General features: G+C 31.7%; 2 protein-coding genes across 2 annotated transcripts in view; one reads left to right on the forward strand and one right to left on the reverse strand.

Moving 5' to 3' along the window:
• LOC145280098 (required for excision 1-B domain-containing protein-like) overlaps window positions 1-3,415 on the reverse strand; it is a 42,030-nt gene extending 38,615 nt beyond the window's left edge. Inside the window, exon 1 of the mRNA XM_080131825.1 lies at window positions 3,347-3,415. The gene's annotated coding sequence lies outside the window, so the exon portion shown is untranslated. The remainder of the gene's footprint in view (window positions 1-3,346) is intronic.
• A 153-nt stretch (window positions 3,416-3,568) lies between these two features.
• Window positions 3,569-21,006, forward strand: part of LOC145280096 (putative mitochondrial 2-oxodicarboxylate carrier) — a 65,288-nt gene continuing 47,850 nt past the window's right edge. Inside the window, exons 1-2 of the mRNA XM_080131821.1 lie at window positions 3,569-3,826; window positions 14,102-14,255. Coding sequence (XP_079987947.1) covers window positions 3,769-3,826; window positions 14,102-14,255 — 212 coding nt within the window. The 5' untranslated portion in view covers window positions 3,569-3,768. The remainder of the gene's footprint in view (window positions 3,827-14,101; window positions 14,256-21,006) is intronic.

The following is a 21,006-nucleotide window of genomic DNA, read 5'->3' on the forward strand; positions in this document are numbered from 1 at the left end:
TTTGACTCTCGAGTGTGTATCCGTTTATATCTTGTATGCTTTTATATAAAGTGATGTGGTTCTCGGTTGATTAACTGTGTCTGTGTTGGATATATACTCGAGTCAAACAATGAAAAGAATATGCTGTTGTCATAGCTCTAATAATCATGTTGACACACCGGTTCTCATCAGATCACCAAAGTTAAGCAACGTTGAGCCTGGTTAGTACCAGATGGGCGATTTGGGAATTCTTGGCACTGTATATGCTTTCCGCTTATCTCAGCATTGTTTCCAGTCGTCCTGAACCTCCACTTGCCACTCGTATTTAACGATGTTGACTCCGGAGAGCTGAGGATTGCGCAACTCTTGCCACAAAAATTTCATGCACAGGCATCCTTACAGTGGGTATCCATAGTCTGTCAGGACTGAAGGAAGTCACATGTGTGAAGCATATTTGCTGAAGAATATGATGTGATGTACCCCAGAGGAAGATTTAATGTGAACAGTATAGGAAGATTTGTGTAGAAGAGTAGACCTTGATGGTATGGTCACGGTGAATGAACGGATGAGAGCTGTTGGGTTAGTAGATGTAGAACAGTTGAAGTAGCAGGGTCAGTTTTTCTGAAAATTATGGGAGACAGTGATAAGAATGAAGCTGAGAGAAAGAGGAATAAAGAGTTGGCCAGAGATGGGTTACTTTGGGAGTCAATTTTTTAAAGTCAACCAACACTTGTAAAATGTACATCAAACTGATGATGATGATGATGATGATGATGATGATGATGATGACGGTGAGTGTTCCTACCACGTCTGTCTTGCAGAAGAAATCAGACTAGTTAAAACGGGGAAAAAGATAAGAGGTTCTCACTCAAGGTGATTTAGAGGTCGTTACAAAAAACTTGAGTGTTTTATTGTTATGTGAAGTTTTTGACACATGGTTGAACTTTGATTGTCATGTTTCTTTTTAATACGTCAGATTGATTCTTTTGTTTTATGACACATCAACCATTTTTGGATTATCTAATCCCAAATCCAGTAATTTTTGGAAAAAGGTTTTCATGTTTTAAATTCTTTATATCTTTAAATATTTATTCATGGTGTTTGGTTTGGTTGTTTTGAAAGGAGAAAAAACATGACATTAAAATTACTTATCACAAAATTAATTGAAGTTCTAAAAACAGTTTCCTTTAAAAATAAAAAATAAAAAAAAATGCATTTAACAAACAAGTTTCCGCGTTAGAAACCGGTGCCAAAAAAAGAAAAATGTAGTTCAATTACGTAATGGAGATATTCTAACGGCCTTGAGATATTAAATCTTTTATTCATGTTAAAAAAAATACAGAAAAAAAAAAAACAACGATGAACAAAAAACTTAGGCACATGGCCAACTCAAAAGGGGGGATTTTGGGGGTCGTTGGTCATCCTTGTCACTCCAGAACTAAACAAAGTCAAAAGTTTCTCCCAGCTAGTATCTTCTTTCACCATAATACCGCATTCACCCTTTCATATTGGGGGACGTCCTAGTAACTCCCAATTTTTAAAACATTTTTTATTGACGTGTAAAAACAAAAAAGATAACAATAAAATGGTAACAATAATTCATTTGTGTCGAGGGCGGGGGAAGAAAAAACAAAAGGTGATTAGTAGGACCCTCCCAACCCCGTCTAATTGATAGACTGCCCGTTCCACTAGGTTTGTAAAAGGAACCTCGCTTCTGCGGGTCAGTCTCTAGGTGGGGATGCCCTCTAGATGGGGGTGAATGGAGAAAAGAAAATTTTTGTGGGTAAGGGATGGAGGTTAGTTTGTATTTCTTTTTCTCCAAGATGGGTAAAATTTAGAGGAAGGGGTGAGAACAAAAATTGCAGGTAAGAGGGGATGGGGATCTTGGAGGCTTCCTAATCAGGGAGGGATGGAACAGTGGAACACACACTCAGCTAGCTGAGAGACTACTTGTTTAATTTTACTTTACAGAACTGCGCGTTATGATTAAACAAAAAGGTACTTTTGCCAGTTTAAATCCCTTTTTTCCGTGAGTCTCGCTCGGCAACGCTCGGTGAACGACGACAACTGCCGGCTTATACCGAGTGAGCAAAGAGATGCGAGCAGACGGCAAAAAAAGTTAGAAGAAAAGAAGGAGAAAGAAAAGAACGGGCAGAGTATCATTGCGCTTCAAACAACAAGTCTTTAATCTTGTGACAAGGAAGGAAATGAATAAAAGTTTCTCATCGTATATAGATGAATGTAAAGAATTTAAAAAAAAAAAAAGGCAAAATTGACGAATCCCCACCCTTACCCCTCTGCGCACATTTTTTTTTTTCTTTTTTTTTTTTCATAAAATCACTCACATTTGGGATTAATGAAGGGCATGTTTAAAGTTTTAAGGGAAAATATATGGCGCTTCTACAAAATTCGGACAAGATTTTGTAGTCGATAAATGGAGTTTGGAGATTTAAAAAAAAAATGGTTTCAACTGATTTTTTTTTTTTTTCTTTTGTCAATTGTAATAAATTACAACGGTAGTTTCCAAATTATGTAGTCGAAATTACCTGAATATTACTGAATTATTAAACAAAACAACTTTAATCGAGTTAGCAGGTGAAAATTTGCCGCCATCTTGTTTAAATCAAAACGTTTTCATCAAATTCTATTTTTTATTTTCTACCTAATCGATTTTCGCAATTTTTGGGATATAATCATCTTAATATTAGGAATATGGAGATACCATTGTTTTCATGTGAAATTCAGTATTACGATTTCCGCAATTTCATCCCAATAGTGTAGAAGCGTCAAATAAATTAGTTGTTTTAAATATAATTAACAGAATAAAAAAGGGGGTACAAAAATAAATGTCATCAATCGTGCGAAAATAATGTTCTACAGGAATTTGGTTTGATTTTTGATTTTTGAGCAATTATCAAGTTCTCAGGTAATAATGATGGCAACCTGCCCCCCTCTCTCTCTTATTGAACAATGTTTTAAATCAAAACAAGCTTTAAAATAAATTAAAGCACAAAAAATATGCAGGTAGGAGGAAGAGAAACTTATCTTGCTTTTGGTAACATTTATTTGCTCTATATTTGTTATTCAACCACTTTTTGTTCGGTTAACTACAATTTAAATACTCATAGGGGTGCCCTTAATCCTAATTCCGGGTACTCAATACGGAAACGAAATCTAATTCTAAGAATCGAGTCGCATATGAAAACAATAACATTAAAATCTAAAATATATTAATTCTGAAAAAATAAAATGTTGAAACACATTTTTTTTTAATTCGTCAATCTCCATTTTTAATAAGTACGCGGAGGGGGGTTGGTCTTCTGCATTTTTACCAAGAAAAAAAAAAGGTTTTAAAAAGTAGTCTAACCTGATTGATCGATAGGAACTCGCGAGCTAAACTAAAAATAATAAAATGCGTTTTCATATTTAGAGAATTATTCTTCCCCACCGATACGAACTTTACAAATATAAAATATGGCTATTTAAAAATAGGTTATTATTTTGAATGTTTAATAAATTATTTTTCATTGTTTTTCGTTGTGGGTTTTTTTGTTGTTGTTATTTTTTGTTTGTTTTTCGTTTTCAATATAAAAAAAACAAAAAAAAAAACGTACGAAAATAACGAACATATTTTCTTTCTTTAAATGTCTGCCTTTCACGCAACTTTACGCATTCAACGTGATGGACATCTTCTTGTTAACAGAGAAAGGGAAATATCGAGAATGTCTGTTTAACGTTTGAGTAATTTTATTATATTTACAAGAAGAACGATATTAAAAACACTTCAATATGACGCACAACGAAAAACGAAGCCATTGGCTTAAAGAAGGAGCCGTCGGACTTGGCGGTGAGTTTGACTTTAGTTTTTCGCTTCTCTCTGTGTATACTAATTAGATGTTTTAAGGGTTGTATAAGTCATAGTTTATTTATACGGTGTATTCGTCTATTAAGAATCATGCTAGTTACATAATGTGTAGAAAAAAAACTTGCATTTATTAATATATATCGATCCTAATAATATGCGTTGTACATCAGTTTCAATATATAATAATAAATAGTGCATGACACTAAGGGAGGTAATTCGGTATATAAGACTAGGTGTGATCGACATATCTATCTATAAAAGTGAAAGTGTCTGTGTGTATCTGTCTGCGTACATTTCCCGACACAATAACTCTGTCGATTTTAATCTACAGACTCGAAATTTGATATACAGGGTACTGAGATTTGGGAAAAACTTTGTAATCCGTTTTCGACCAGAAATTTGTCTGTTAAGGGGTCAAAGTTAAGCAATTTGACCTTTGAGAACTCCTCCAAACTCCTCCGCCAATTTTGGGTATAAACAATTGAAATTTTAGATAAAGGTTCCTTGGACATGGATCTAACTTAATAACTTGATTTGAGCCCAAAACAATAGATGTTAAGGGGCCATAATAGGGGTCAAAGTTTTTAAAAAATTGACCTCCTGCGGTCTCTATCAAATTACTTAGACAATTTCTGGTCTAAACATTTGAAATTTTACATAAAGGGTATTCAGAGATAGGGCAAGCTTTTTAATCGGTTTGGGTCGAAAATTTGAGCTACCAATATATAAATGTATGTATGTTTGAATGTCTGCCTAAAACTTTCGACAGAGGCGACGGATTTTCACAATATCAGTATCGTTTTGAAGCCTTCAGACAACAAATACCAAAAAATTGGCTAAAAACATAAATTTCTTCATCCTCAACTGGGCACTTTTCTATAGGGAAGGGTAACTTTTTTCACCGATATTTTCGAAAATCATCCCCTCTTTTCGATTGTCTAGCCTTAGTTTAAACAGAAGTCACTTTCGGTTTGATGGTGGTGGTCGTAACAGCAAAGACATCACGTTTTTTTTCCCGTTCTTTTCCTCCTTTTTGGTACGGTTTCGAGCCTGCCTTCCTACTACCACTTTTTTTTTTTTTTTTTTTTTTTTTTTTTTTTTTTTTTGCTCAACACACACCCAAACAGCCGGGGAACACCGAGCACCCATGCTAGTATGAAAAAAAGTGAGAATTGTTTGTGGTCGCTTGATGTATAGTAGCAATAAACGACCATTTGGTATGAAGCTAGTTAAAAAAAAATATATAGGGGGTTTTAACAGAGAAGACAACAAACAAAAAAAAGTGTCAAACATTTAAATATACAACAAATAAATGTTACCAAAGGCAAGATAAGTTATTTTTCTAGCTACCTTGATAAGTTTTGTGTGTATAAACGTATTTTAAATATTTTCTGTTTGAAAACAAGTAGTGTGAAGTAGGTAAGAACACAATGTCTTCGGAATGTCGGTAATCGCTTAAATTAAAGGTCTCCAAACTATGATCTGTGGGTCAAATTCAGCCCACCAGGACTCCAATCTGGCCTGCAGAGCTTTTATGAAAAACAACAATAAGTATGTGCAAAATGAATGCCGATGGGTAAATTTTTAGTTTACTGACCCCTCTGCATTCACCTTTTAATTTGTCGATTTATGTAAGTTTTCAGGTATGCTGAGAACGAATATCGCATTTATTTTTTGCGCAAACAAGTAGTTATCCATATTTGAAGACATTCAATATCCAACATAATCACTATCATTGTACTGGTGGCTATTCTGTTTTCCAATAACGAAAAACACACAAAAGGCCAAATATGCTACTTGTAACTGGAACCCCCTCCCTCCCTATAACCGGCGTTGGCGCAAAAAAAGATAAGGTTTATATTGAGGGGGGGGGGTCCAAGAAATCTTGAGCAGAAGGAAAGAACATAAAGGCAAGACCACAAATTAAAACAGTATTTAGAGTAATATTTATTAAAATAAATAAATTATTTCCTTAAGCTACAACAGAACACAACCACTCTAATTTATTTTTTCAGGGGTATTTGAGGTTGCTGACAACGAATCTGATAATGAAAAATTAAGTTTTCAGGAACGGTTTCTTTTTTTGGGGAGGGGGATATTCAACCATTGAACTTGTGTAGTTTAACGGGTGCTTCTGCATTTTATTTAACCCTTTTTCCGTAAGTAACGCGCCAACATTTACCGAGTAGAATAGGGTCACTTTTATTTATATATAAATATAATTTGTACACATAAAGTTAAGTTTGTTTTTTTTTTTTGTCACACTGGCATTGATATTAAATGCCTACATTTTCTATTTAAAAATTACTAAAATGAACTTAATATACTCCATCATGGATATATAAATGACTTTATAAAGGTCAATTAATTTGCATATTTGGAAAATTAAATTTTAATCATTCATTTTTTTATGGTTTCTTATTAAATGATTGGTTTCATTTAACTATTACGTTCAATTCTATTTATGCATATTTTCTACATTGTGCATAACTGTGTAGTATTTAGGATGAAAATATTCTTGTACACTCACATTGTGTGTGTGTGTGTGTGTGTATATATATATATATGACCTTGTTTGTGTGTGCAGAAAGGTCTCTACCAAACTTAATATATACAGGATTTGGACCTGTGGAATAAATTCAATTTGGTTTTAAACCGGTAAAAATAGCTGTTAAGGGGTCAAAATTTTAAAAGAAAAGTTAACGAAAACTGTTACTTCTATGCATGCGCAAATATACATTTATACATTAAAGTCACTTTATTTTCAATGTTTTCTCATCCATCTATCAATAGCTCGAACGGTAATGACTAAGGCTTGAGCGCTAAATGTTTTGGTTTTGATTTTAGCTGATGGTACCCGAGTCATTGTTTTTTTTTTTAACTTTTGAAATCATTATATATATTGGATACAATATAATAATCAATAGAGAATTGGCTTTATAAAAATAAATATGAAATCTGCGTAAATTAAAATATATTTAAACATATTTTACGCCGGGTAAATTCGAAGAATTGAATAAGCCAAACATAATAAAATTGAAACAATAAATTTCCCACTTTCCTATCGACCATCCTGTAAATTATATCCATATCTTTCGCTTTCATTCGCTTCAGATTTACAATATTCAAATTTTTCTAAATAAAAAACCTCCATTTTCTTATTTGACTTACTTATTAACAATAAAAACAAATATTTAAAACTTCTTGGCGTGAGATGATGTTGGACTTGCAACCAAAACTATTCAAACTGGATTTGAAGTTGTAGCATGTTGAAATTAATTTCTTTGCTCAGATCCATGAAAACAATGTCAATAAATAACTTGCTTTCTTTCTTTCAGTTTATTGGCATGACTAGGAAATATGAAAGCCATAAAAAAAAAGAAAGCTATTAAACAAATATAATTTTTTGTAAGGTATTTATTTCTCTCTCACTGCAAGAAATGTGACACCACGGTTGGAAATTGGGATTGAAAAGTTAGTATGCCCCTACCCTAGGAGAGGTACTCTGACTTCCAAAAAGTTTCTGGGCATTTCCCGATAGAGGTGCTTCAGGCGATTAGCAATAAACTAACACTTTCTCAAAAAGAAAAGGCAAAGCTTGGAAGGGTGGACCTCCTAGAACTGTACATGTATTGTATTATTCCGCAATCAACAGGAAAGAAGTCATTACCAGAATAGTCTAGATTCTGTGGCTTTATATTTTACTAGAGTGGGATGGGGGGGGGGCACCCGGCTTTACCCGGTCATAAAAATGCGATTTTTAGTTTCAGAAGAGATAGTTTGAAAATATGGAAACAGACAGACACATAGTGAGTTTTATAAATTAGATTAAAAACTAGCACAGCTACCCGAGATTGCCCAGAAGCATGAACAAAATAGAAAATAGTTCAAGTTTGTAGGATCTTTTTTTTTTTTTTTTAAACTTATCCCTCTCTTCCATCTCTATACTCTCTCTTTATTATCTCCTCCCTTGCTTTCTCTAACAACTAGAACAAGTGAAGCATGCATGGTCACCCGTGAGTGCACAGTGAACGAGGCATAAAAAAAATGACTGAGTTCAGCATTTGACACCCCCTCCCCCATTTAGCCCCAAAAGTTCCCAGGGGACGTCAAATCCTGAAATGAACAAACGGTGCAGTTTTAGGCCTTAACATATGTAAATTTGAGTTCTGCACCATGCAAAAAAGAAAAATGACTAAGTTCATCATTCCCCCCCCCCCATTTAGCTCCAAAAGTCCTCAAGGCCTTAACATATTTAAATTTGAGTTCAGCACCATGCAAAACTGCTTAATAGAAAATTTTTGACAAATATGGTTAAAATAGTCCCAAAAATGAAGTGTTTTTATTAGGCCTACGCGAAGTATACACAAACAAAATTATATAGAAATCGGTTACAACTTTTCAGAAAGTTTTATAAAATCCAAGGCATCAATTTTTTTTAATAAGCACAAAAGTGTCAATTTTAGCCATTTTAATCCGAAAGGCACCCCTAGGGAGTGCAACTGGAGTTTTCCCGGAAAATCCGTTCTGTTTTTTTTACACATATCATGTTTAATGTTTGTGCAAAATTTCAAAAATTTCCAAGGCATAGTTATTGAAAAAATGTGCGGATAGATGCACGGACGAACGGACAAGGGTGAATTTACAGGTCCACCATCTTTTTTGTCAGGGGACCAAAAATCATGGCACAAATTATTACATGAATCAATACTAGCATTACTACTAAGAAAATATTTTTTTGTGTCTATATTACACATGTGGAAGAAGGGCACGGACTGTGCTATTTTTAGATAGGATTTTCAAATAAAATTCAATTTTTATGGTATCTTTTATTTATTAAATTGTTAGGTGAAAGTACAAAACAGTTACCCACCCCATGTTAAGAATGAGTTTCTAAATAATGTTATTGCAGCACAATTCATATTCTGTATAAGTATCGACTTTTTTCTTTTCTTTTTTTTTTAATCAGTTATTTTTAAGATTAAATCGTCTCTTTTTGCTCATGAAAATTAAGTTTCCCTGTGTGATTATTAACACGCATTCATTTTTATTTTATCAACTAAAGAGATTTGTGTTAGGTTAATTAGTTGTTTTGTATTTATTTGGTCACATCTGTTTATTGATTTGGTCACATCTATTTATTTATTTATTTGGTCGCATCTGTTTATTGAATTGGTCACATCTGTTTGTTTATTTGGTCACATCTGTTTGTTTATTTGGTCACATCTGTTTGTTTATTTGGTCGCATCTATTATTTATTTGGTCCCATCTGTTTGTTTATTTGGTCACATCTGTTTGTTTATTTGGTCACATCTATTATTTATTTGGTCACATCTATTATTTATTTGGTCACATCTGTTATTATTTATTTGGTCACATCTGTTTGTTTATTTGGTCGCATCTGTTTGTTTATTTGGTCGCATCTATTTATTTGGTCGCATCTATTTATTTGGTCGCATCTATTTATTTGGTCGCATCTATTATTTATTTGGTCACATCTATTATTTAGTCAGATCTGTGGTCGCATCTTTTATTTATTTGGTCGCATCTATTTATTTGGTCACATCTGTTTTTTTATTTGGTCGCATCTGTTTGTTTATTTGGTCGCATCTTTTATTTATTTGGTCATATCTGTTTGTTTATTTGGTCGCATCTGTTTGTTTATTTGGTCATATCTGTTTATTTGGTCACATCTGTTTGTTTATTTGGTCACATCTGTTTGTTTATTTGGTCACATCTATTATTTATTTGGTCACATCTATTATTTATTTGGTCACATCTATTATTTATTTGGTCACATCTGTTTGTATATTTGGTCACATCTGTTTGTATATTTGGTCACATCTGTTTGTTTATTTGGTCACATCTGTTTGTTTATTTGGTCACATCTGTTTATTTATTTGGTCACATCTATTATTTGTTTGATCACATCTGTTTATTTGGTCACATCTGTTTGTTTATTTGGTCGCATCTATTTATTTGGTCACATCTGTTTGTTTATTTGGTCGCATCTGTTTGTTTATTTGGTCGCATCTTTTATTTATTTGGTCATATCTGTTTATTTGGTCGTATCTTTTATTTATTTGGTCACATCTGTTTGTTTATTTGGTCGCATCTGTTTGTTTATTTGGTCGCATCTGTTTGTTTATTTGGTCACATCTGTTTGTTTATTTGGTCGCATCTATTATTTATTTGGTCCCATCTGTTTGTTTATTTGGTCACATGTGTTTGTTCATTTGGTCACATCTGTTTATTTGGTCGCATCTATTATTTATTTGGTCGCATCTGTTTGTTTATTTGGTCCCATCTGTTTGTTTATTTGGTCACATCTGTTTGTTTATTTGGTCACATCTGTTTGTTTATTTGGTCGCATCTGTTTGTTTATTTGGTCACATCTGTTTGTTTATTTGGTCACATTTGTTATTTATTTGGTCCCATCTGTTTGTTTATTTGGTCCCATCTGTTTGTTTATTTGGTCCCATCTGTTTGTTTATTTGGTCCCATCTGTTTGTTTATTTGGTCCCATCTGTTTGTTTATTTGATCACATCTGTTTGTTTATTTGGCCGCATCTATTATTTATTTGGTCACATCTGTTTATTTGGTCACATCTGTTTGTCTATTTGGTCGCATCTATTATTTATTTGGTCACATCTGTTTGTTTATTTGGTCACATCTATTTGTTTATTTGGTCGCATCTGTTTGTTTATTTGGTCGCATCTGTTTGTTTATTTGGTCGTATCTTTTATTTATTTGGTCACATCTATTATTTATTTTGTCACATTTATTTATTTTGTCACATTTATTTATTTGGTCACATCTATTATTTATTTGGTCGCATCTATTTATTTGGTCGCATCTGTTTGTTTATTTGGTCGCATCTGTTTGTTTATTTGGGCGCATCTGTTTGTTTATTTGGTCACATCTATTATTTATTTGGTCACATCTATTATTTATTTGGTCACATCTTTTCAAAAAAATGGCTAATACATTTTAGGTCTTCATAAAAAGAAAATGGCTAACGTTGACTTATGAAAAGTTTTATCTTTCATTGTATTTATCTGAGAAACTCTTTACTTTCATTTTTATTTCACAGAAAAAGAAAAATGAAACAAATGTGTAATTCCTGGAATAGTTTAACTTGAAACTACAAAACGTTTGAATACCCCAAATTATTTTTAAATTTTTCTGAGAAAGATTCAGTATATGCACGGAAAATGTTTCTTTATTTTTGTTAAATATTAATTTGATTAATAAATATGAAATAAATTAATTTGAAACGAATTTTCTTCTTTTTTTTTTTTTCCTTTTTTTATTTTCTTTTTTCTTTTTCGTTTTTTTTTTCTTTTTCTCTTTTTCTTTTTTCTTTTTTTCTTTTTCTTTTTCTTTTTTTTTTTAGATAAAAACGACATCAGATCAAATTCGGTGGTCATTTTGTTTGGATTTAGCCTATTCACATAATGTTTACGCATTTCAAGTGTGTTTTTCTTAATTTTGCATGCATAATACTAAATGGATTTTGAATGGAAATTATTCCACATTTAATCTATATATTAATACAATAGCGTGTGTGTTATTTTCTGTGTCGCACTTACATCCAGGTCATTTAATTGTTATGTACTTCCATTTCTTGTCATAACTAGTTTTACCAAGAATTCTTCATAAGTTTTGGTTTCGATTATAGCTGAAGAATCTCATATATATTTCATAAGTTCTTAATTTCGGTTTTGCTTCAAGCTAATGCATCCAAGTCATATGGATATATATATATATATATATATATATATATATATATTTTTTTTTTAATCACAACTTTATAACATATAAAAATCGATAGAACATTAACTCTATAATAATATATACGAAATCTGCAAGAATTAAAATATCATATTTAAGCGTATTTACGACCGGGCTTTGCCGGGCTTTTGTGCTAGCTTAGATAAATACTTTTGCAGTTTTAACAAAAAAGCTACAATAATATCAGGGCGTCTTCATTTATGCTGAACATCTACAGAATGCCAACATCAATATATTACATGTGAATTAGTTCCCTGTGGAATTTCCACAGGTCCTGCTAGTATTTATTAACAATATGAATTCTGCTTAACAACAAAAACATTTTTAATGTCTGTGCATAATTTTTCTTGCATTCTTCACTGACCACAACCTTTAAACCATAAGCTTTTGATAATTTAAATAAATTTTAATGTATTCTTTTGTTCATTATATTGAATGAAATTGTTCAAAATGAAAACTTAACTCAAACAGTTAAGTTTGTGCATACTATGTGTACCCCCCACCCCCAACGTGGGTTGAGCTGGTTCCAGTAGTGTTAACTGTATCGCACTTCAAGGCCATCCACCTTTGTCAATCATCAGCAGTCAATGGTATGTTCTAGCCATTCACAATTTCAGCATTGGACACCAAAAACGCAAGGACCAGATACAAGTTCCATCTCTGCTTTGACCGTTGTGAGCCACACCTTGAGCTGACCATCTTGGTGCTTCCGCCAACCAGTGGATGCCATCAGTTTGTGGATAAACTCCTCATCCATCAAGTCAACACAGTATCGAGGTGGCCACGTTTATGCGTGAAATAACATGTTAAGTAAGATTGTCAGTAGTTGCAAGAAAAATCGAAACCCTTAAAATGTTTGTCGAGAATAAAAGTTTAAGACAAAAGTTGAGTATTATGGTTCATTTGTGCTAATAAAGAAAAGAGTAAAAAAAATGAAGGAAAACAAACATGTAATTATTTAACTTAACACAAGAACAACTTTGGAGGGTTTTTTTTTTTTTTTTTACTGTTAAATCTATCTATATATCTATAAAAGTGAATGTGTCTGTCTGTCTGTTTGTACATTTCCTACACAATAACTCTGTCAATTTTTAGTCTACAGACTCGAAATTTGATATACAGGGTACTGAGATTTGGGAAAATCTATGTGATAGGGTTTCGGCCAGAAATTTGGCTGTTAAGGGGTCAAATTTCAACGATTTGACCTTTGAGAACTCTACCAAACTCCTCCAACAATTTTGGGTCTAAACACTTGAAATTTTATATATAGGTTCCTTGGACATGGATCTAACTTAATAACTTGATTTGAGCCCAAAATAATAAATGTTAAGGGGTCAAATTAAAAAAAATTGACCATTTTTTTGGGGGGGTGGGGGGGCTCAGCATACACCTCCAAATACCCGGGCAACACCAGGCACCCATGCTAATTTATAAATAAAGAAAAACTATAATTTTTTTTTTTTTCATGGTAATAGAAAGTATAGGTAATAGTCAGCTAGCATCTTTCCAAAATTTTTGTGCTTGGCACTTCCACAATTGGTAAGGGTAAACAGTACGTTGACATTTTATTTTTTTATTCAGTATTTGTATTTTGAAGTGATTTTTTGAAATATGAAAAAGGACATTAAAAAGTATATTTTAATTTAAATCTATTCATAAAAATATTTACTATAACATTCACCCCCCCCCCAAAAAAAAAAACTAATGCTAATGCACTAATTGTTATTTTTTTATCTTTATAATTTTATCTTTTATTGTAAATTTTTCAATAATGTCCTTTCTAACAGTTTATAAATCACTTTAAAATTCACTTGTGAATTAAACGGTTCAATTCGAAATTCTATGCCAATTCCAGAATTGGACATGATACTCTTAAGACAGAAGTTACATTAAATGAAATGTTGTGCTAATAACAGTCTGAATAATAGCAAAGAAAATATCTTGTCTAACAATTTTATTGAATAAAAGAGATTAGTAAAAGCATAGTGTGATTATGTATGGAAGTAAAACCTGACTAGTGGGGGTTGAGGACATGCTTTGTATGGAAAGAAATAAGAGAATGATAAACTGTAATGTCAGTTTTAAAAACTGGTTAAATCTGAACAATATAGGAAGATGTGTGCACAGAGACTTTGATGATATGGCCATGTTGAAAGGATAGAGTTCTTGGACTAGTAGATGTAGAACAGTTGAGGTAGCAGGTTCAGTTCAGAAGAAAACCAAGAAAATCATGAGAGGGAGTCATAAGAATAAGAAAGAAAAAAGAATGTCAGCAAAAGAAAAAAGAATTACAAAATGATTTGTCTGAAATTGAATTAAATCGATTTTTTTTATTTTTGGTTCACCTTAATTTAACATAACAAACATAAAAAAAAAAAAGAAATGATCCGTGCATACACCATCTCCTATTTCGATGAGATACATAAAATCACTGACGGTTTTTAAAATTTCGTTTCTTACAGTTGGAGTTTTGTATGGTTTGACGAGCATATGTGTTGGTCATCCAATTGATACGATAAAAACAAAAATGCAAGGACAAGTGGGATTTGAAAAGACGAGCATGTTTCAAACATTGGTGCGTACGGTCAAGACTCAGGGAATCCGTGGATTATACAGGTAATCGCTTCTGACTGTGTTTTTTTTTTTTTTTATCAACTTTAATTCAGTTTCGGTATCTGTTTTTTTATCAACTTTAATTCAGTTTCTGTATGTGTTTTTTTTTATCAACTTTAATTCAGTTTCTGTATGTGTTTTTTTTTATCAACTTTAATTCAGTTTCTGTATCTGTTTTTTTTTATCAACTTTAATTCAGTTTCTGTATCTTTTTTATCAACTTTAATTCAGTTTCTGTATCTGTTTTTTTTTATCAACTTTAATTCAGTTTCTGTATCTTTTTTATCAACTTTAATTCAGTTTCTGTATGTGTTTTTTATCAACTTTAATTAAGTTTCTGTATCTTTTTTATCAACTTTAATTAAGTTTCTGTATCTTTTTTATCAACTTTAATTAAGTTTCTGTATCTTTTTTATCAACTTTAATTAAGTTTCTGTATCTTTTTTATCAACTTTAATTAAGTTTCTGTATCTTTTTTATCAACTTTAATTAAGTTTCTGTATCTTTTTTATCAACTTTAATTAAGTTTCTGTATCTGTTTTTTTTATCAACTTTAATTCAGTTTCTGTATCTGTTTTTTTTATCAACTTTAACTCAGTTTCTGTATCTGTTTATCAACTTTAATTCAGTTTCTGTATCTGTTTTTTTATCAACTTTAATTCAGTTTCTGTATCTTTTTTATCAACTTTAATTCAGTTTCTGTATCTGTTTATCAACTTTAATTCAGTTTCTGTATCTGTTTTTTTATCAACTTTAATTCAGTTTCTGTATCTTTTTTATCAACTTTAATTCAGTTTCTGTATCTGTATCTTTTTTATCAACTTTAATTCAGTTTCTGTATCTGTATCTTTTTTATCAACTTTAATTCAGTTTCTGTATCTGTTTTTTTATCAACTTTAATTCAGTTTCTGTATCTGTTTTTTTATCAACTTTAATTCAGTTTCTGTATCTGTTTTTTTATCAACTTTAATTCAGTTTCTGTATCTGTTTTTTTTTTTCTAATGAATGTTTATTGACTTTAGTTTTAAAGCAAACTCCATTTTAGCATCAATCTCATAACATGTTCAAAAGATGAATAGTTCTTCAAAAGAAATTCTGTTCATGAAAATTCTTTTTCTTTTTTCCCCTTTTCTTTTCTCTTTTTTCTCTACCTTTCCTTTTGCTTTCTTTTTCCCTTTCCTTTTTTCCTTTCCCTTCCTTTTTCCCTTTTTCTCTTTTCCCTTTTTCTCTTTTCCTTTCCTTTTTCTCTTTTCATTTTTTTCTCTTTTTTCTCTTTTTTCTTATCTTGACTCATGATTCAAATATTAATTTAAAAGATTGGCATAAAAAACATTTAGAATTGGATTCTATATGTCTTCTCCACTGATAATGAAGCTGAATCAGCAGGATACCCTACCGTGCTGAGGGTGAAGACGCACGAACATATGTAAATTACAACATGACGGCTTTGAAGCCAACTGACAAAAAACAGTAAAAATGTCACAAATGTTTTCATCACTCCTACTATAAGAAGAAATTAAAAAGTAAAAGTACAATTATTTCTAATTCAATTTCGGCCATGATTTTTGAGGTGTGAAAAGTGACCATCATTTATAATAGCAAAACTGCAATGATGGACAATTTTTAAAGTATCATAAAATAAAACTGAATTAAATGACAGTAAATATGAACATTCAATATAATTCCATTCATGATGATTATTATACCTATTTTTTTAACAATTCCAACTTCTACTTAATTCATTATAAGTCGATAAAAATGCTAATACGTTTCGTTTTGGTTGCGGAAATAAAGTAGCAAATGTCATAAACATATACTAATTTCGAAGTCACACATCACAAAAACTGTTAAAATATACAGATCTGGAATATTGCATGTCTAATCAATACATATTGTAGTAGTTAAATAATCAATACATATTGTAGTAGTTAAATAATCAATACATATTGTAGTAGTTAAATAATCAATACATATTGTAGTAGTTAAATAATCAATACATATTGTAGTAGTTAAATAATCCATACATATTGTAGTACTTAAATAATCAATACATATTGTAGTAGTTAAATAATCAATACATATTGTAGTAGTTAAATAATCAATACATATTGTAGTAGTTAAATAATCAATACATATTGTAGTAGTTAAATAATCAATACATATTGTAGTAGTTAAATAATCAATACATATTGTAGTAGTTAAATAATCAATACATATTGTAGTAGTTAAATAATCAATACATATTGTAGTACTTAAATAATCAGTACATATTGTAGTACTTAAATAATCAATACATATTGTAGTAGTTAAATAATCAATACAAATTGTAGTAGTTAAATACTCAATACATATTGTAGTAGTTAAATACTCAATACATATTGTAGTAGTTAAATAATCAATACATATTGTAGTAGTTAAATAATCAATACATATTGTAGTAGTTAAATAATCAATACATATTGTAGTAGTTAAATAATCAATACATATTGTAGTAGTTAAATAATCAATACATATTGTAGTAGTTAAATAATCAATACATATTGTAGTAGTTAAATAATCAATACATATTGTAGTAGTTAAATAATCAATACATATTGTAGTAGTTAAATAATCAATACATATTGTAGTAGTTAAATAATCAATACATATTGTAGTAGTTAAATAATCAATACATATTGTAGTAGTTAAATAATCAATACATATTGTAGTAGTTAAATAATCAATACATATTGTAGTACTTAAATAATCAATACATATTGTAGTAGTTAAATAATCAATACATATTGTAGTAGTTAAATAATCAATACATATTGTAGTAGTTAAATAATCAATACATATTGTAGTAGTTAAATAATCAATACATATTGTAGTAGTTAAATAATCAATACATATTGTAGTAGTTAAATAATCAATACATATTGTAGTAGTTAAATAATCAATACATATTGTAGTAGTTAAATAATCAATACATATTGTAGTAGTTAAATAATCAATACATATTGTAGTAGTTAAATAATCAATACATATTGTAGTAGTTAAATAATCAATACATATTGTAGTAGCTAAATAATAAATATATATTGTAGTACTTAAATAATCAATACATATTGTAGTAGTTAAATAATCAATACATATTGTAGTAGTTAAATAATCAATACATATTGTAGTAGTTAAATAATCAATACATATTGTAGTAGTTAAATAATCAATACATATTGTAGTAGTTAAATAATCAATACATATTGTAGTAGTTAAATAATCAATACATATTGTAGTAGTTAAATAATCAATACATATTGTAGTAGTTAAATAATCAATACATATTGTAGTAGTTAAATAATCAATGCATATTGTAGACTGCTATACCATGTACTCGTTGAAAAAATGTCATTTTTTTTGTAGTGATTTTCATTTTCTTTACCATGTCGATGTAATAAAGTAAATGTAAATTGATTAGAATTAGACAATTGGATTTAAATTTGGACTTAATTCTTTCTAAAGATCACCTTTGAAAGTGTCTTCATGCAATTCTATGCTCGGTTCGTTTTCATTATATTTTTTTACATCTCCTACATTTTTTTTTCACTCTTTTTTTTTTTTTAAAGGACATGTACATTTTTGCAATTTATGACTAATTAATTGCAGTTTCATTTAATGCCCTAACCAGCAAGTTCTACCGTTGCTACAAATATAATTTGCTGATGTCTTTCTGTCCTCTGAGAAGAATAGCGTTCTTTGAAACTCCGCTGAATAAGGACTTTGTAAATTGTTTTTTGAGTATTCAATCGAGCAATGAATTTGATTGTAAATTTCAACTTTTAATTTCTTTTCTTAAATGATAAGCTGCACTCTCTATTATTTGTGCATTGAGCTTTTTTTATTTGGTTGGGATGAAAATATCTCTATATAAATACTTGGTATTTATATTAGACCGAAGTTTACCATTGCTTATATCAGGTAAACATTGCAGCTCCTTTGATTAAACTATATATATATATATATATATATATATACACGTTTTATTTTTTACTACCGTTTTTTTTCTGTTTAATTACATTATTGTTTCAGCTACGCGACCGTTTTTTGGCCGTTATGTAGCCTCCTCAGACTGTACAGAAATGTTCCTATATAGATATATAGATAGATTAATATTAATTCTTTATATGTATGTATGTATATATATATATATATATATATATATATATATATATTAATATTAATTCTTAATTTTTAAGATATATGTATTAATTTTTAATATATATATATATATATATATATTAATTCTTAATTTTTAAGATATATGTATTAATTTTTAATATATATATATATATATATATATATATATCATTAAATCATTTCTGTCAGATAGACTCATAAGAGTAGTGGTTGTTTGGCAGAAATCAGAAGCTCACAGTATTAAAGCTGGAGTCCCTCAAGGGTCCATCCTGGGCCAACTCTCTTCCTGATCTACATCGATGATCTTCCAAATAATATCCTAACATCATTCATTGACATTTATGCTGACAACACTACCATCTATGGCAACACATCAAAGGCCGTAATGACAAAGTTATCTCTGACTCTCTCTCTTCTGATCTTGAGCATGTGGTGCAATGGGGAAAGCAGTGGCTGGTTACTTTTAATGCATCTAAAACCAAGCTCCTATCTTTACATCATCATCACTGCTCTTATTCTCATTTGACATCAATTGAAATGGACAGCTCTCATCATGGGGAGGCTCTATGTTTTGACAATCTTCTGAGCTTGACCTTTACTCCTGATCTAAAATAGAACACGTACATCAAATCCGTTGCCAAGGCCACTAGAAAAATGGTAGGATCCTTCTACCGCTCCAGTTGATATCTCACTCCTGATGCAATTCTTTACCTATATAAAAGCCAGATACGGCCAATGATGGGGTACGGTTGCCACATTTAAGCAGTACTGTATACCGATACTCTAAGGCTGACTGGGATAGCTTCCGTACATTCATATCTGATTTACCTCTGCACTCCATGTTTAAAAAGGAAGTGTCCTCTATAGTATAAAATCTTACCGAATGGTTAATTGTAGGCATAGACCAATTCATACCATCTAAAAAATTCCAACAAAAACCTAACAGCCAGCCATGGGTCTCCCCAGAATGTGCTGCTGCTATCGCGCACAGAAATCACTTTTTCAATAGCTACCAACGTAATAGATGCACTGAGACTAAAGCTGCTTTCAGGACTGCCAGCAACCACTGTAAAAGAGTAATAAAAAATGCAAGAGAGCTATATGCCCAGTCTGTTAAATCCAAGGTAGCTGATCAGAGGCTTGGTTCCCACCAGTTTTGGCAAATAACAAATAGGATCCTGAACAGAAGTGTGCGTTCTATCCCATCTCAACCATTATCAATGGACCAGAGGTCATCTCATCAGCGTCAGGTAAGGCCAAACTATTTGCCAAGAACTTTGCAGCTAATTCTACCCTATGCGACGAACGCCATCAACTCCCCATATTTCCTCCTATAACACAGAATACGCTAGGTAACATACAAATATCCGTGCATGAGGTCGCCAAGCTAATCAAGAACCTTGATTCCAGTAAAGCAACTGGCCCTGACGGCATCCCAATTATAGTGTTAAAAAAGCTTCAACCAGAACTTGCTCCCATACTTACGAAACTGTTTAAGCGCTGCCTTAAGGAGAAGTGCTTTCCAACTCCCTGGAAGACCTCATCAGTTTGCCCTGTATTTAAGAATTCAGGTGATAAGTCATCTCCCTCTCAGTACAAACCAATGTCTCCTGTGTGTTATGAGTAAGTTGCTGGAATCCATATTAAATAGAGAAATAGTCAACCACCTCAGCAGAAACAACCTTCTTAGTGACACACAATATGGTTTCCGCTCTGCAAGATCTAACACAGATGTGCTGACGGTTATATCTCACAGGATTAGTGAATCTCTTGACAAAGGCTTCCTTTCTAGGGCAATTGCTCTTGACATATCAAAAGTCTTCGACAAGGTACGGCATAAGGGTCTACTTCACAAGATTTCCAGCTATGGTATAACTGGAAATGTTTTCTCAATCATTAAATCATTTCTCTCCGATAGGCTCATAAGAGTAGTGGTTGATGGACAAAAATCAGAGGCCTGCAGTATTAATGCTGGAGTCCCTCACGGGTCAATCCTGGGCCCAACTCTCTTCCTGATCTACATCAATGACCTCCCTAAACACATACTTAAATCATTCGTTGACATCTATGCTGATGACACGACCATCTACGGCAACACATCAAAGCTGTAAATGACAAAGTTCTCTGATTCTCTCTCCTCTGATCTCGAGCGCGTGGTTCAGTGGGGGAGACGTGGCTGGTTACCTTTAATGCATCTAAAACCAAACTCCTATCCTTACATCATCAACGCTCTGATTCCCATCTGGCATGGCTCTCATCTGGGAGAGGCCCCGTGTTTTGACAAGCTTCTGGGTTTGATCATTACTCCTGATCTGAAATGGAACACGTACATCAAGTCTGTTGCCAAGGTCGCTGGAAAGATGGTGGGATCCTTCTACCGCTCCAGAAGATATCTCACTACTGATGCAATTCTCTATCTATATAAAAGCCAAGTACGTCCAAGGATGGAATACTGCTGCCATATCTGGGCAGGAGCTGCTAAAAACAGCCTATCCTGCCTTGACAGAGTACAAAATAGACTTTGTGGCTTAGTGGGGGATGCCCTTTTCTCTACCCTGCAACCTCTCTCCCACAGAAG

The sequence above is a fragment of the Euprymna scolopes genome, chromosome 7 (assembly GCF_053919585.1).
Source record: "Euprymna scolopes isolate OS-2025 chromosome 7, ASM5391958v1, whole genome shotgun sequence".
Taxonomy (NCBI): Eukaryota; Metazoa; Mollusca; class Cephalopoda; order Sepiida; family Sepiolidae; genus Euprymna; species Euprymna scolopes.